The sequence below is a fragment of the Lampris incognitus genome, chromosome 10 (assembly GCF_029633865.1).
Source record: "Lampris incognitus isolate fLamInc1 chromosome 10, fLamInc1.hap2, whole genome shotgun sequence".
Lineage (NCBI taxonomy): Eukaryota > Metazoa > Chordata > Actinopteri > Lampriformes > Lampridae > Lampris > Lampris incognitus.
This window is the reverse complement of record NC_079220.1, coordinates 28,754,945-28,768,735: the sequence shown is the minus strand read 5'-3', so window position 1 is coordinate 28,768,735 and position 13,791 is coordinate 28,754,945. Positions and strand designations below refer to the sequence as shown.

The following is a 13,791-nucleotide window of genomic DNA, read 5'->3' as shown; positions in this document are numbered from 1 at the left end:
TCATCTAATACTAAAATGAACAAATATCTGAATACAATATCAAATCGCAGTGCCTTTAATGCACAACAACCAGAAGCAGAGTTGAGTCAGTTCTTGGCCTTTAGCAGTTTCTGCTTTCTTGCCATTGACTGGAAACACTAACATGCTTTCTTGTCAGTGTGAAAAGTCCCTCTGTTCAGTACAATATGCACGAGCTTGTACCTGATCTCTGCAAACCAGAATGGGTTGTGTCCATATAGTGTCTTTGTCCACGTCTGCGTCTAAGTTTATTTTGTCTTTGTTTGATGGCTGGGAGAGCTGGCGCTGGATCAGCTGGGAGAGCTTGGCCTGCTGCGTCCTATGGGCCCAGGGATCACGACCCTGGCCGGAGTTGCGCCTGAAGAGGTAACACCAAGGGCAGTCTGACAGGACGCGGAAGCGGTGCAGGCTAAGCTAACTGCTTGTCCATGCAGACCAGCAGTTCCGATAACACCGAGGGTGGTCTGGCGGCAGCCTCGCCTAGCGTTGACTGTGTTTTAGTGTCGTCGTGTGGAGTGTGGGGAGGTGTGTCGAAGGTGTCTGGTTGGGAGAGCTGGCGTTGGATTGGCTGGGGGAGCCTGTCCTGCTGCGTCCGGTGGACCCAGGGACCACGACCCTGCTGGAGCTGTGCCCAAGGAGGAAACACTGAGTGTGGTCTGACAGGATGCAGAAGCGGGGGGCAGGCTAAGCTAACTGCTAGCCCAATGCAGACAGGCAGTTCCAGCAGTCATCCTGGCTGGCGTTTGTTCTCGGGGCAGTGGAATTTTTGGACTGTTGCACTGAGTGGACTGTGTTGTTAACTATATGTTTTTTTTTGTGCTTTGTTCTCTCTGTTTTTGTATGTTTTTGGTGGTGTCATTTTTGGGAAATTTGGGATGTGTGTTTTTGTCTTTTGTGTCACACTGCTGTGGGCTGGGGGAAATGTAATTTTGTTTCTTTTGTGTACTCAAGTACATAAAAGAAATGACAATAAATTGTTCCTGATTCCTGATTCCTCCCTGTGATTTGGTATTTATACCAAATCAAATTACCTTGAAATTTTCTCCCACTACTATCAAATTCAATAATTCAATTCACTTAATTCAAATGTAATGGAGATGGGAATATGAACTGTGATGTGTTGTGACCAGGGTGACAAAGTCAATATCCTTGCCTATTGTGCGGTCGTGTAATATGTGGATCTTGGTTATACAAAAATGGCTTGGTGCGATGCTTGTGCCAGGGTGAATATAAAATCAAACATATCACAGCAGATAAAATTCAAAGTGTGTTTTTACTTATGTCATTAAACGTGCAATATGAAGAAACACAGTAGCAAAGATTACATTCTAATTGCTAATTGCATCAATCTTTGGCATTTGATCACGAGTGCTGAATCAATCTGAAATAAGTGCCCATTTTCAGACAACAATCCAGAATAAATACAGAGAACTCTATCTCCAACATAATAACATTGTACAACTTAGAATCTCTTAGGGAGGAAGTTTTATGACCCCCTTCCCTTTTTGCTTGAACACAAAACAAAATCATTTGTTGGTTGGCTTAAAACAATGAGCCACATTAACCCCTTAAAACTGTCACATCATATGTAGTTTACAATTTTATAATATGATGTATTTTATAAATTAGCAGATTTTCCATTGAAATTTTCCACCTTAAATATTTCAAAGGAGGGATCAAACCTTTCATTCCCTGATAAGGTTCGGGATAACACCACCAATCATCTCACTTTTTCAGTCGCCGGCCACTCACTGTTTAATATGAGACAAACTTATATTGAAACTTATGTTGAAACACTTGGCACAATGGCTGTGTAAGATGAGCCCACATTTGCAGTAAAGGGCTTCCTGATGTCATTTCAGTCGGCTGAGACTGCTTTGTGCATATGTGGTTAATGTATATGTAAACTCTTCAGTCAAGGAAAATACATCAAATCCATCCCTTTTTTGTCTTCTCATCTCCTAAGACACCCATCATTCAGTCCTTTCCTTCTGGCATGCATGTTGCATGACCACACACCACTGACTACAACCCATACCCTGTAAGCAACCTCCTGTTAACATTCTTATTTGTGTGTATATATCTTACATGGCAATTATTGTACATCAAATCTACAAAGCAAAGACTATTTATACCTTTCTCATTGTGGCCACTCCATTAAAAAAAAACAAAAAAACAAAAACAAAAAAAAACAGCGAAATTCGATAGACAACAAATATCCCGGACCTCCAAATCTAGGATTACTGTTGCGGTGAATGATTGTGTTCCTCCACTGGGAACTCTAAAAAGCTGAGTAAACAAGGAATGAGAAAAAGAGACTGCAGCATGTTTTAAAAACTAGCGTTTAGATGTTTTTGTTTTTTTTGTTTTGTTTAATTTCTTCTCTAAAACTGAGCAAATATCAATGTAAAAGTCATCCCTCATTGGTTAAGAAAAAGAAAAAAAATAAAATAAATGAGACTTCATAGATTGTGATTATGTCCAGAGAGTCTCTATAACTAATATGGTGTCCTTGTGTTTAGACTCATTCATTGAGATTTCTCTCTATCTTTCTTGTATCCTTCCACGAATCGCAGCAGTGCAGAGCCAGGGTCTGGCCTACTCGTTGTGCGTCTTCTTTAGGTGGTCAGCCTCCACCATGACCAGCTGAGAGTCCTCAGCCACCTCCAGGATTGCCCCCATCTCCGGACCATCTACGCTCACCAGCTCCCCCTCCTCCACCTCCAGGTGCACATCCAGCACTTCCCCCTCTTCCTCCGACAGGGCTTCGGTCTTAGTTACCTCTATCATCTCTGTGTTGTGCACCACCTCTTCATCCTCCTGCTCCTCCCCGTCACGGATCTTCTTCACGTAGAAGGTGAAGGGGGGCACACGGTACACAGCCGTCTTGGAGCGGGCATACATGGTGTGGTCTGGGGTCAGCGACTTCTTCATCTTATCGCTGGAGCCCTTCAGTTTCTGCTTGCGCTCTTGGTTTGGGGTCAAATGGGAGCCCAGCTTATTCATCTTCTTCTCCAAGCTGTGCTTGGTCTTCTCCAGGTTTTCACGGGTCCTCTGCCGGGTCTTCTCTAGGTTCTCGCGGGTCCTCTGCCGGGTCTTCTCCAGGTTCTCCTTGGTCTTCAGCTTGGTCTTCTCCATTTTCTCTTTGGAGAAGGCCTTCTTTATGTTGTCCACGCGCTGTTTGCTGGTGCGCTTGATGCGCTCAGCACGAGACTCCTCGATGATCTCCTCGATCTCCACTTCCTCGTCAGAGTTGAGGGCGACGGGGACCCCCTCGCCCCCCTCCTCAGGTATCAGCTCCAAGCCTTCCACCGCACTTCCTTCTGTTACCGTCTCTGCTGCTTTGGGCTTAGAGGACTTTGGTGTCTTCATCGCTTCCTGTGGAGAATGGAGAGAGACCGTAGGAAAGGTCAGCAGTAAAGGAGAATCTTTTTTTTCTATGGCACGACATCAAAGTCTGCCAAAAATAGAAAAGAAAAAAAAGAAAAGAAAAACAATCATTGACTGTAGCCAGAGATATTAAATGTATTATCTGTGGGAAATTAGATGTCAACGTCCTGAATGAATCGTGAAACAAAAATGCATCAACTGTACGACATACTTAGGACATTTTCTGTCAAGTCGGTCAATCAAGTTGCATTTCTATAGCGCTTTTCAAGCTGCAACAGCCACTCAAAGCGTTATCATTTATTCATTAATATTAAAACGGATATTTATGGTGAGATGATTGCCGTTAGCAACGAATCCATGTCACTTCTTCGATGTCACATAAAAAGCCCGAAGCAGAAATTCTAATGGACCGTGGGATAGAAATGAAACTACAAATGTGTACGGATGGCACATTGATTATACTGTAAGGCGCGTGCAGCGCTCAGTGCAAAACGTTGAACGTCATTTGCAGCTGTTAGTGAAGCGCGCCATCTCGTGGTGAATCTTCAGAACTCCTGTGCCGGCAATGCGCCTGCAGCTTCAAGAAGTAGCACAAAGCTGAGAAGTCAGACCAGTGTGGTTAAATATACATTACTATACCACACCTTAACCACATCCTCACGTTGATGCAAAATCTATGATTCTTCAAAGAAAGCACGCCAATTTTATTTTGTTTTCAGTCATACTGAAACTTGACGTCACAGGAACATACATCTCGGGCATGAATGCATTTCCTGTCGTTTACTCTACACAGTCCACATGAGAGTGTCCTCCTCACAACAAAACAAATTGAAATGAAACAGCTACTCAAAGTCTTTCATCCAAATATAAGCCGAGTCTGCGCCTCACAGACCTGTTAACAAGAGGACCAATATGACGGCTAAATGTGGGGATTTAAGGTCGTTTAAAGCTAATGAGGGTGGTTTATTTGGAAAGGCTTGGTTATAATGGCAGGGCATGTGAATGTTAGTAAAATTCTGCAAGGCTCTCTAATGCAAAGCTGTGCCCATCAAACAAAACAAACATATCATATAGATAACCACAACCAATAAATACTGATTTTAATCTAAATATTCTGAATCCTAATTGTACTTTGCAAAAACCTTGTTGGTTGTAACAAAAGTGTATTATGAATATGAATCCTACTCGAAACAATAATGACACTCAATACATTAACCCAAGCAGTAAGCCAATTAACAAGTACGTATACCAAAATCTCTGTTTCAGAGTTATCACTGTAATGGCGAATACGTTTTGAAATATTTTGGAAAACAAGAACCCCTGACGTTGCTTTGCGTCATCAAGGCAACACTAAAACAAGACATGAAGTGTGCTATACGTGTATTTTCCCCGGGTGTGCATTATGAATACTGCAACATCTTCTGCTCATGTGGCTGCCATCCAGGAATATGTTGCATGTGGGGGACAAGCACTTTGCTTTGCTTGCCATACGTCGTTTTTTTTTGCCCCCCTCCCCAACATTCGTGACATTCGTAGTTCAGTAAAATACGATATGAAAAGTTTCTGGAAAAACCTTCCAGTACGTCCTGTCAGTGCGTATTTGAGTTCTTCGTGTTTGATGAAGACCATGGTATCGTTAAGCCACTGAGAAATGGAGGGACACTTGGTAAACTTGCACTGTGATAGGAACGCCTGGCTAGAAAGGATGTGAAAGCTACGATTTGTTTTTGCACACAATTCAGAGAAAGTGAATTGTCAGGGGTGCAAAACAGAGCCAACCGATGGGCAATGCTGTACTCTAATCTTAATGACAGTGGAAATAATACTGAAGACACTGGTCCTAAAACCCTATCGTGCCCTTTCTCTTTTCATATGAGCAGCTGTCTCATCACACCCTTTCACTGTCGCCTCTAGTCATTCTTTTTTTCTTGGGGGAGAGGGTTCCCCCCTTTTTCTCTCCAAGGGGGGTTTCCCCCTTTTTCTCTCCAATTGTATTCGGCCAATTACCCCACTCTCCCGAGCCGTCCCGGTCGCTGCTCCACCCCCTCTGCCAAACTGGGGAGGGCTGCAGACTACCACATGCCTCCTCCGATACATGTGGATTCGCCAGCCGCTTGGGGATATAGCGCGTGGGAGGATCACGCTATTCCCTCCAATCCCCCTTCCCCTGAACAAATGCCCCGATCGACCAGAGGAGGCGCTGATGCAGTGACCAGGACCATACCAACATCCAGCTTTCCACCCGCAGACACGGCCAATTGTATCTGTAGGGACGCCCGACTAAGCCGGAGGTAATGCAGGGATTCGAACCGGCGATCTCCGTGTTGGTAGGCAGCGGAATAGACCGCTACGCTACCCGGACACTCGGCTCTAGTTATTCTTCTTCCATTGGAAAACAAGGACGGGTGTCTCTCTCTCTCTCTGTGGGACCGAGCCTGATAACGGTGAACCTGCTCCTATGTAACAGCACATCCACGAAACACGACCAGGGAGGCTCCTAACATGGGGTTCCCACCCTGAGCTCAGACACACCTCTTCAGTGAGAGCGAACGTGTGGCCAATCTCCCGAATTTGTGTGATAAACATCATCACTTCTGTCAATAATAGTTCCTCTTGAGACTTTTATTGTGAAAGCAATGATGATGTTGACCAAAATAATTGTGTTGATCACACACACTCGGGGCTTGGCCTTATGCTAGCTAACAAGCCCTGTCGATGGCCCATAGCACACATATCATTCATACCATACATACTCTTTTGGACTTGGCATACTGTAAACCCTTCAGTGAATGGCTTGACTGTGTCTCAGTGCCAATCGGATGGGATCAATCTCTTGCACTTCTCCTGGATCGCCACCTTGCCGTGGTGGAGAAGCTTGTGTGTACCAATGATCCCAAGAGCTATGCCGTCCAGAGCTTGGCTCCTGGTAGGGTCACCCAAGGCAGGTAGGTCAAGGGGGAGATTCCAGGTGAAGTGCGATCCGACAAAGACCTCAACGGCGGAAGATGTCTCCAGGTCACAATGACAGTGAAGGTGGATGAAGGCTGCAACAGAGGGTGGTCCCCAATCATCTTGGTTCTCCATGGCATTGGACTCTGGCCACCCCCTGCCAAGGACCGTGTGGTGACTGCAGGCGCATTAGCCACTCCACGCAAAAAGCTGACACGCGCAGGCGTCCTCCCATTATGCAGCTCCAGGATTGGCCTCTATACCCACCTGAGGACCCAGAGGGACCCAGAGGGAGGACGGTCATACTCGACCCCGAGTGAACACAGATGATGATGAATCTACTGCAGAATTTGAAGTATCCTCCTGCATGGATACGGATTCTGTGTGGTCGTGAACTCCTCTCTCACCAGCATTTGGGGTACTCATGGAAATCTCCTTTATGGTTTATTGTCCTATACTAGACTTTATCACATTAGTATAGCTGTAAAATAATAACGAGGCAAGAGACGAGCACCGTACGTTTTCAACTCCTTTCTTTTTATCTCACTTCTTCATCACCCTCAGCACCGTACTACACTCAGCGACAATCATTAGGCTACTGCGCCCTCTGGTGGCGTGGTGGTATTGCAATGCATGAACAATGAATGAACCGACTACACAACATTTATCAACTCTTCATTGGTCAAAGAAGGTGTGTCAGAGTTAGATATGGAACTAATCAGCGTAGGTGACTGAAGCAAGTTCCTCAGTAGGGATACAGCCTCAGCTGTCACAAGCTGATTGTCCGCTGCCATACCATCGACCGTTGGTAAAGATTCTGCTATTCAACACCTGCACTCCTTACTTCCTCCCGCCTTCCGGTCGAACTGGTGACCTTGAGTGGTACCTTCCCTATGCTAGTGAAATTACTTGTATGCATACATGTGAAACGCTTGCACATTGACATATAACAGCATACATAAATATAACTGAAAACATATACATACACATTTGAAACATGTATCCAAATATGTGAAACACTTGCACATGTATCCAAACTTTTTGTATTTTTGTACTCATATGCAAGAGATTCAGTTATGAATGTGTTTAACAATATATATACCTTTTCATATGTGTATGTGTGAGTGTTTCAGACAAAAATGTTTAAATCATTCACTTGTTTGTGTGTAAGCATTTCATATGTATGTGTATAAGACAGAAGTATATATGTATGCGTGAGCATTTCAGAAGAGTATGTGCAAGGTTTTATATATGAGCGTGCATAGGTTTGCAGAGTATGTACAATGTATGGATGAGTGTTTCAGTAGTGAGTGTGAAAGTGTCTCAGTGTTATTGGCCTAATCAGCCCATCATACATATATATGTGTCTCTGCCATAGGCGAGGCTTCATACAATAGACATATTGTAAAACATGCAGGGGTGGGTTAGCTTGAATCGACAATGGGTTTATTGAGAAAGCAGAAAGCAAGGAGCGTGTGCGTGTGTGTGTGTAAGCCTTTTATTTTACTGTAGCTTCAGGAGTAGCTGTACAAGGTTTATGTCTTTAAATGGATATTCAGGGCGTTACCAGGGTTTCAAAGGAGTGACAATCACAACGTGGTGCAAATATGAAATAAACATATACACTCTATATGTTTATTTCAAAGATCATATACTACATATATGTCTTGATGCATGCTCAATAATCCAGGTAAGAAGATCAAAGAAGGTTGAATCAGTTCATCTGCTTCCGGTGTGGGAAGATGGCGGCGCGACGTCACGTCTGCGGCAGCCTCACCCCAGTACCATCCATGCAGTGTCTTCATCCCCGTCTGTGTCTAAGTTTGTGTCTTCTTTTGATGGCTGGGAGAGCTGGTGCTGGATCGGCTGGGGGAGCTTGGTGTGCTGCGTCCTGTGGGCCCAGGGACCACGGCCCTGCTTGGAGCAGCGCCTGAAGAGGAAGCACCGAGGGCGGTCTGACAGGAGGAGGAAGTGGGGCAGGCTAAGCTAACTGCTAGCCCATGCAGACCGGCAGTTCCGACAGTCATCCTGGCGTTCGCTCTCTTGGACAGTAATTTTTTTTTTTGTGGATATATGTGTTTTTTGTAGTTTTTGTAGTTTTTTTGTAGTTTGGATAGCTATATGTGTTCTTGTAGTTTGGATATGTGTTTTTGGTCTTTGTGTTGCGCTGCTGTGGGCTGATCTGGGCACATTTATTGACAGATATGTTTCATCACTCATCTGAGGGACCTCTTCTAAGAGACTGAGGAGGTCACTTAGATGAGTGATGAAACATAATCTGTCAATAAACGTAGCATCCAGATGAACTGGTTCAACCTTCTTTCGACATAACACATACTATGATCGGCAAAAGATAAGAAAAAGTTGTGGTTTCCTTCGTGAGAGTTTTACAAGTTGTATATGTCTTTACTTTTTTCCTCCAAAAGATGGGCACCTGTTATATTACGTTGGCTACATAAGCATCTCACACGGTTCACGTATTGCCACATGATCCCAACCATTAATGCACATTGCTTCCTTTTCTGGTGCTGTGTATGAAGGGGACCCTGCCAACCCACTCTAAATGGGTTTATTTTGAGCTCGCCTTTCCCTCTCTGGATTCCATCTGCCATTCTCTGGCTGGTGGCCACCGCAGCATTCAGCATCACTTGCCACCCCCGCCCCCTGGTGAAAGGCAACAGATAAACACAGCGCCCCGTCGCCCTGGCAACCATCCTCCAGCAAATAATAGCAGGACATCTCTGCAACAACACACCACCGTGTCGCTCTCTGATCTGCCCCCTGTGACTCAGGGGGCAGATCATCGCCAACGTTGAACCTGCAACCGTTATGTAAAGCACTCGTCTCACATGTCGCCACACAGGGCAGAAGCGGAGCTGAAATGCTCATATGAGGCCCGCATTTTTTTCTAATGGACTTAATCTTTAAAAAGTCCCACTCCCCACAGTCAAACCAATCCATTCATAGTTGCGCCTGGCTAACTGGGGAGAGTGGTCTTAAAGAGGCCTATTCAGTTCATCTCCCCAACACATGAAAAAACAAATGGGCCACAAGAGTCAATACATAGGGAAGATGCACTTGCCAACAATGACAACCATTGTGTAACTGATGAGTAAACAAGAAACTTTACAGGATCCCTTTGCCTCCAACAACCACCTGAAAAAAATTTGGCAAATTCTTGTGTCTGTATTTTACTATATCCCAGTTGTATTACCGATTACCCCACTCTTCTGAGCCGCCCCCATCGCTGTTGCACCCCCTCTGCTGTTCCGGGGAGAGCTGCAGACTACCACATGTCTCCTGCGATATGTGTGGAATCTCCAGCAGCTTCTTTTCACCTGACAGTGAAGAGTTTCACCAGGGGGACATAGCGCGTGGGAGGATCACGCTATTCCCCCCAGTTCCCCCTCCCCCCTGAACAGTCGTCCCGACCGACCAGAGGAGGCGCTAGTGCAGCAACCAGGACACATACCCACATCCGGCTTCCCACCGGCAGACACGGCCAATAGACCGCTATGCTACCCGGACGCTCTTCATATTATATCTTTTTCTTTTTTTTGTAATAAATGTATTGTAACCGGTTATTTTCCTTCCCGGTGCGGGATTCGATACGGGGTGTACTGCACCACAAGGCGACATCACTAACCGCTCGGCTAAAGGGTCAGACCCGTTAGCTAGGGGCTAACGTGTCTTATTACTAGTTTACAGTATTTCTGATTTTCTCCCATTTTAGTGGCCAATCGATTCCTATTTTAGTTCAAACACTCACCCTTGTACTACACGCGTTCGCCAACTGTATCTCTCCGGCCGGCAGTCTCGAAGGAGTCGCCTCGCCACTTTCGTAACAAGGCGAATCCAGGCCGAACCACTGCTTTTCCCGACACACACGCATTCATGTGACGAACTCAAGCCGGCTCCGCCCCCTCCCGAAGACAGCGCTGCCAATTACTGCTGCTTCGTCGAGTCCGGCCATAGTCGGATCTGACGAGACCGAGGCGCGAACCCCGGTCCCCAGTGGGCAACTGCATCGACACAAAGCCGATGATGAGACCGCTACACCACCGCGGACCCTTCATATTATATCTTAATAATATAGGAATCTAGGGCGTCCGGTTAGTGTAGCAGTCTATTCCGTTGCCTGCCAACACGGGGATTGCCGGTTCGAATCCCCGTGTTACTTCCGGCTTGGTCGAGCGTCCCTACAGATACAATTAGCCGTGTCTGCGGGCGGGAAGCCGGATGTAGGTATGTGTCCTGGTCGCTGCACTAGCGCCTTCGGTCAGGGCACCTGTTCAAAGGGGAGGGGGAACTTGGGGGATAGCATGATCCTCCCACGCGCTACGTCCCCCTGGTGAAACTCCTCACTGTCAGGAGAAAATAAGTGGCTGGCGACTCCACATGTGTCGGAGGAGACATGTGGTAGTCTGCAGCCCTCCCCGGATCGGCAGAGGGGGTGGGGCAGTGACCAGGACGGTTCGAAAGGGTGGGGTAATTGGCCAAGTACAAGTGGGGAGAAAAAGGGGGCAAGATAATAAATAAATAAATACATACATACATAATATAGGACTCTATGATCTGCAGGAAACACAACCGTCACTGTATTCACAGAGACATCCTGTGTGTTGCCACACAACGATGCATCCACAACATGCAGAGGTATGCTGAACAGGCCGATTCTTTCTTTTGACTAGATGTGTGTTTGTGAATTGGTGATGCACAAACACACACACGCACGCACACACACACACACACACACACACACACACACACACCTACACGTTTGAATGGTAATTTAGCAAATCTGATTGAATGTAATGTGTGCTTTAAAGTGTGACTTTCCACCGTGATTTTGGGAGAAATTGAAAGAGAGTAAAAGGGAATTGATTATTTGATTCAGTGGGAGTTTTTGTTTTTTAAAACAATGGGTAATTCTTTTATATGTGCACAGTCAGATGCACACAAACGTGCAGGCACATACATATACACACACGCGGGCGAGCGAGCAGAAACACACTATTTGGACCACATGCAGCAGCTCTGCAGCTCCTGCAGCCAACGGCCAACACAGCAAGGCCAGCACACCGGGAACAACTGCAGCTACACAAAACAGAAAAGTGTTTGGCGGCATAGTCGACAACTCTGATTTAAGCAGATGCGATGCTAAAGGTCAATACACTAATAGCAAGACTTGTTAGGTCAAGACAACAACGACCTAACAGTCTAGCTAACTAGAAATAATCCCCGATTTGGGGGGGGGTGCTGGAAGTAGATCTTCTCTTTCTGCTAAATCAGGCCCACTGTTTTGATTTGGGGAGGAAGACGAGCAAAGCTGGTGTTACCCAAAGCTTGTTTACCGTTTTGATTGTTTCGTTTACTTCACAGCGTTACCGTTCTTGGTGGGGTGGGCCAGCAGAGTTTGTTTACTTCCTCAATACTTGATTCAGCCCCCTGCTGATTAGTGTGGGTGTTGAGTGGAGGATCACCGCTCCCTCTCACACGCAGCTGCTGGCTACACCCGGGGAAGGGAGGAGCAGCCTCCTCTACTGCCATTTACAAAGTGATTAAACGACACATGGGCCGCAAACGGAGAGCGAGAGCGAGAGAGAGAGAGAGAGAGAGAGAGAGAGAGAGAGAGAGAGAGAGAGAGAGAGAGAGAGAGAGAGAGAGAGAGAGAGGGAGAGAGCAATAGACAGATTTTAGATTTTTTTTTACATTTTTAAAAGTAACCTTTATTTAAAAAATACAGCCATATTCAGTGGTCACGGGAATGGATGGATGGACAACCATATTCAAAACACAAGCAAATAAACAGATATCTAAAAATAAATCACATCAGCTCTCCAGAAAAAACAAGTTGGTTGTCTTTAACCGAGTACAGCACATCCCCGTGGGCCCAGATAACACAGAACTGCTCGACAGCTTTCATTTCTCTGTAATCACTCAAATCAATCATCATCCTGGCTTTCACCATTCTAGTAACCAGCAGTTTTACATCAGTGTCTACCGAGTTGTTGATCTTCCTCTTTCTGCTTACACAAATAATGAACTTTATCTTGCTTGTCCCAAGATAAAGTTCATTAGTTGACACAAAGAGTTATGGACAGAGAGAGAGAGAGAGAGAGAGAGAGAGAGAGAGAGAGAGAGAGAGAGAGAGAGAGAGAGAGAGAGAGAGAGAGAGAGAGAGAGCAAATAGAGAGTGCGAGAGCAAGAGAGAGAGAAAGCAATAAGAGATCGCAATAGAGAGTGATTAAGAGAGAGAGAGCAATAGAGATGGAGAAAGAGAGAGAGAGAGCGAGAGAGAGGGACATGGAACATCCATTAGTGTCCCTGTGTTAACTTCCCCTCTCCTCCCACCTCCTAGCTATGGAAAAGTCTGCTCTATGTGCGGAGTGTGTGTGTGTGTGTGTGTGTGTGTGTGTGTGTGTGTGTGTATTCTGACAGGTGCCGGGGGAATGAGTACTTGGTGAGTATATGCCTATCCTCCTCAATAAGGACTTTTGTTGGTAACATTACTGTTTCCTCTGAGAGCATTCTGCAGCATACCTCATGGAAAACTTGGAAGACTCAGGGGAGTGTGTGCGTGTGCATGTGCGTGTGTGTGTGTGTGTGTGTGTGTGTGTGTGTGTGTGTGTGTGTGTGTGTGCGCATGAGCTTGTGTGTGTTTTCCTTGGACAAGCTGGCAATTGTCTACCTTTATGAGGTCTCTGAGGGAGGCACCATCAAAATATCCCCAGAAGCCTCGGGGTATATGGTGGTATCGCAAAAAACCTTAATTTGTACCGAGGAAAAAGATGGATAGTTAGGTAATGGCGAAGGACGATAAACAATACAAGGACAGATGTTTTGTCTTCTGTCCCAATTTGGAGGAACTTTTAGAATTGCTGCTGTGTCTTATGCGTTGGAGAACATTTAGTCTTCAGGATGTATGTAGTTGATTGTTTCGGCTCATGCAGGATGGTCGTTCTCTGACTCATAATGAGGGCTCTTGGATGCTTTATCCAGCTGTTGCTATAGACAAGAGAACAAACAGTGGTCCAGGCTAGTACAGCTTTAACCAAAAGCACTGGGCCTGGATCTGTCTTTCACCTCCACTCCACCCCCGTCCTCTCTCTTTGCTAATTGGATGGACCAACTGCTGCAAGGCCACACAGCCATGCCCGTTGTCCAGTATTGTTGTCTGGGCAAATAAATCCAATTCCAGTGGTTACTGCTGTCACCTCAATGCAAGAAGGTTCAAACCCCGGGGTTGTCCAACCTTGGGGGTCATCGCAGATCGTCCTCTGTGTGGAGTTTGCATGTTCTCCCCGTGTCTGCAGCGGGTTTTCTCCAGGTGCTCCGGTTTCCCCCACCATCAAAAAGACATGCATGTTAGGGTTTATACTCCTGTCTGTGCCCTTGGCCGAGGCATGGCAAGATGAACTGGAGTAGGTCCTC

At 45.9% G+C, this 13,791-nt stretch overlaps 1 protein-coding gene across 1 annotated transcript in view; it reads right to left on the bottom strand.

The window, feature by feature from the left end:
- Positions 1 to 1,272: 1,272 nt before the first annotated feature.
- Positions 1,273 to 13,791, bottom strand: part of cavin1a (caveolae associated protein 1a) — a 33,338-nt gene continuing 20,819 nt past the window's right edge. The window contains exon 2 of the mRNA XM_056287968.1: positions 1,273 to 3,396. Within this exon, the coding sequence (XP_056143943.1) occupies positions 2,617 to 3,396 (780 nt within the window). The 3' untranslated portion in view covers positions 1,273 to 2,616. The remainder of the gene's footprint in view (positions 3,397 to 13,791) is intronic.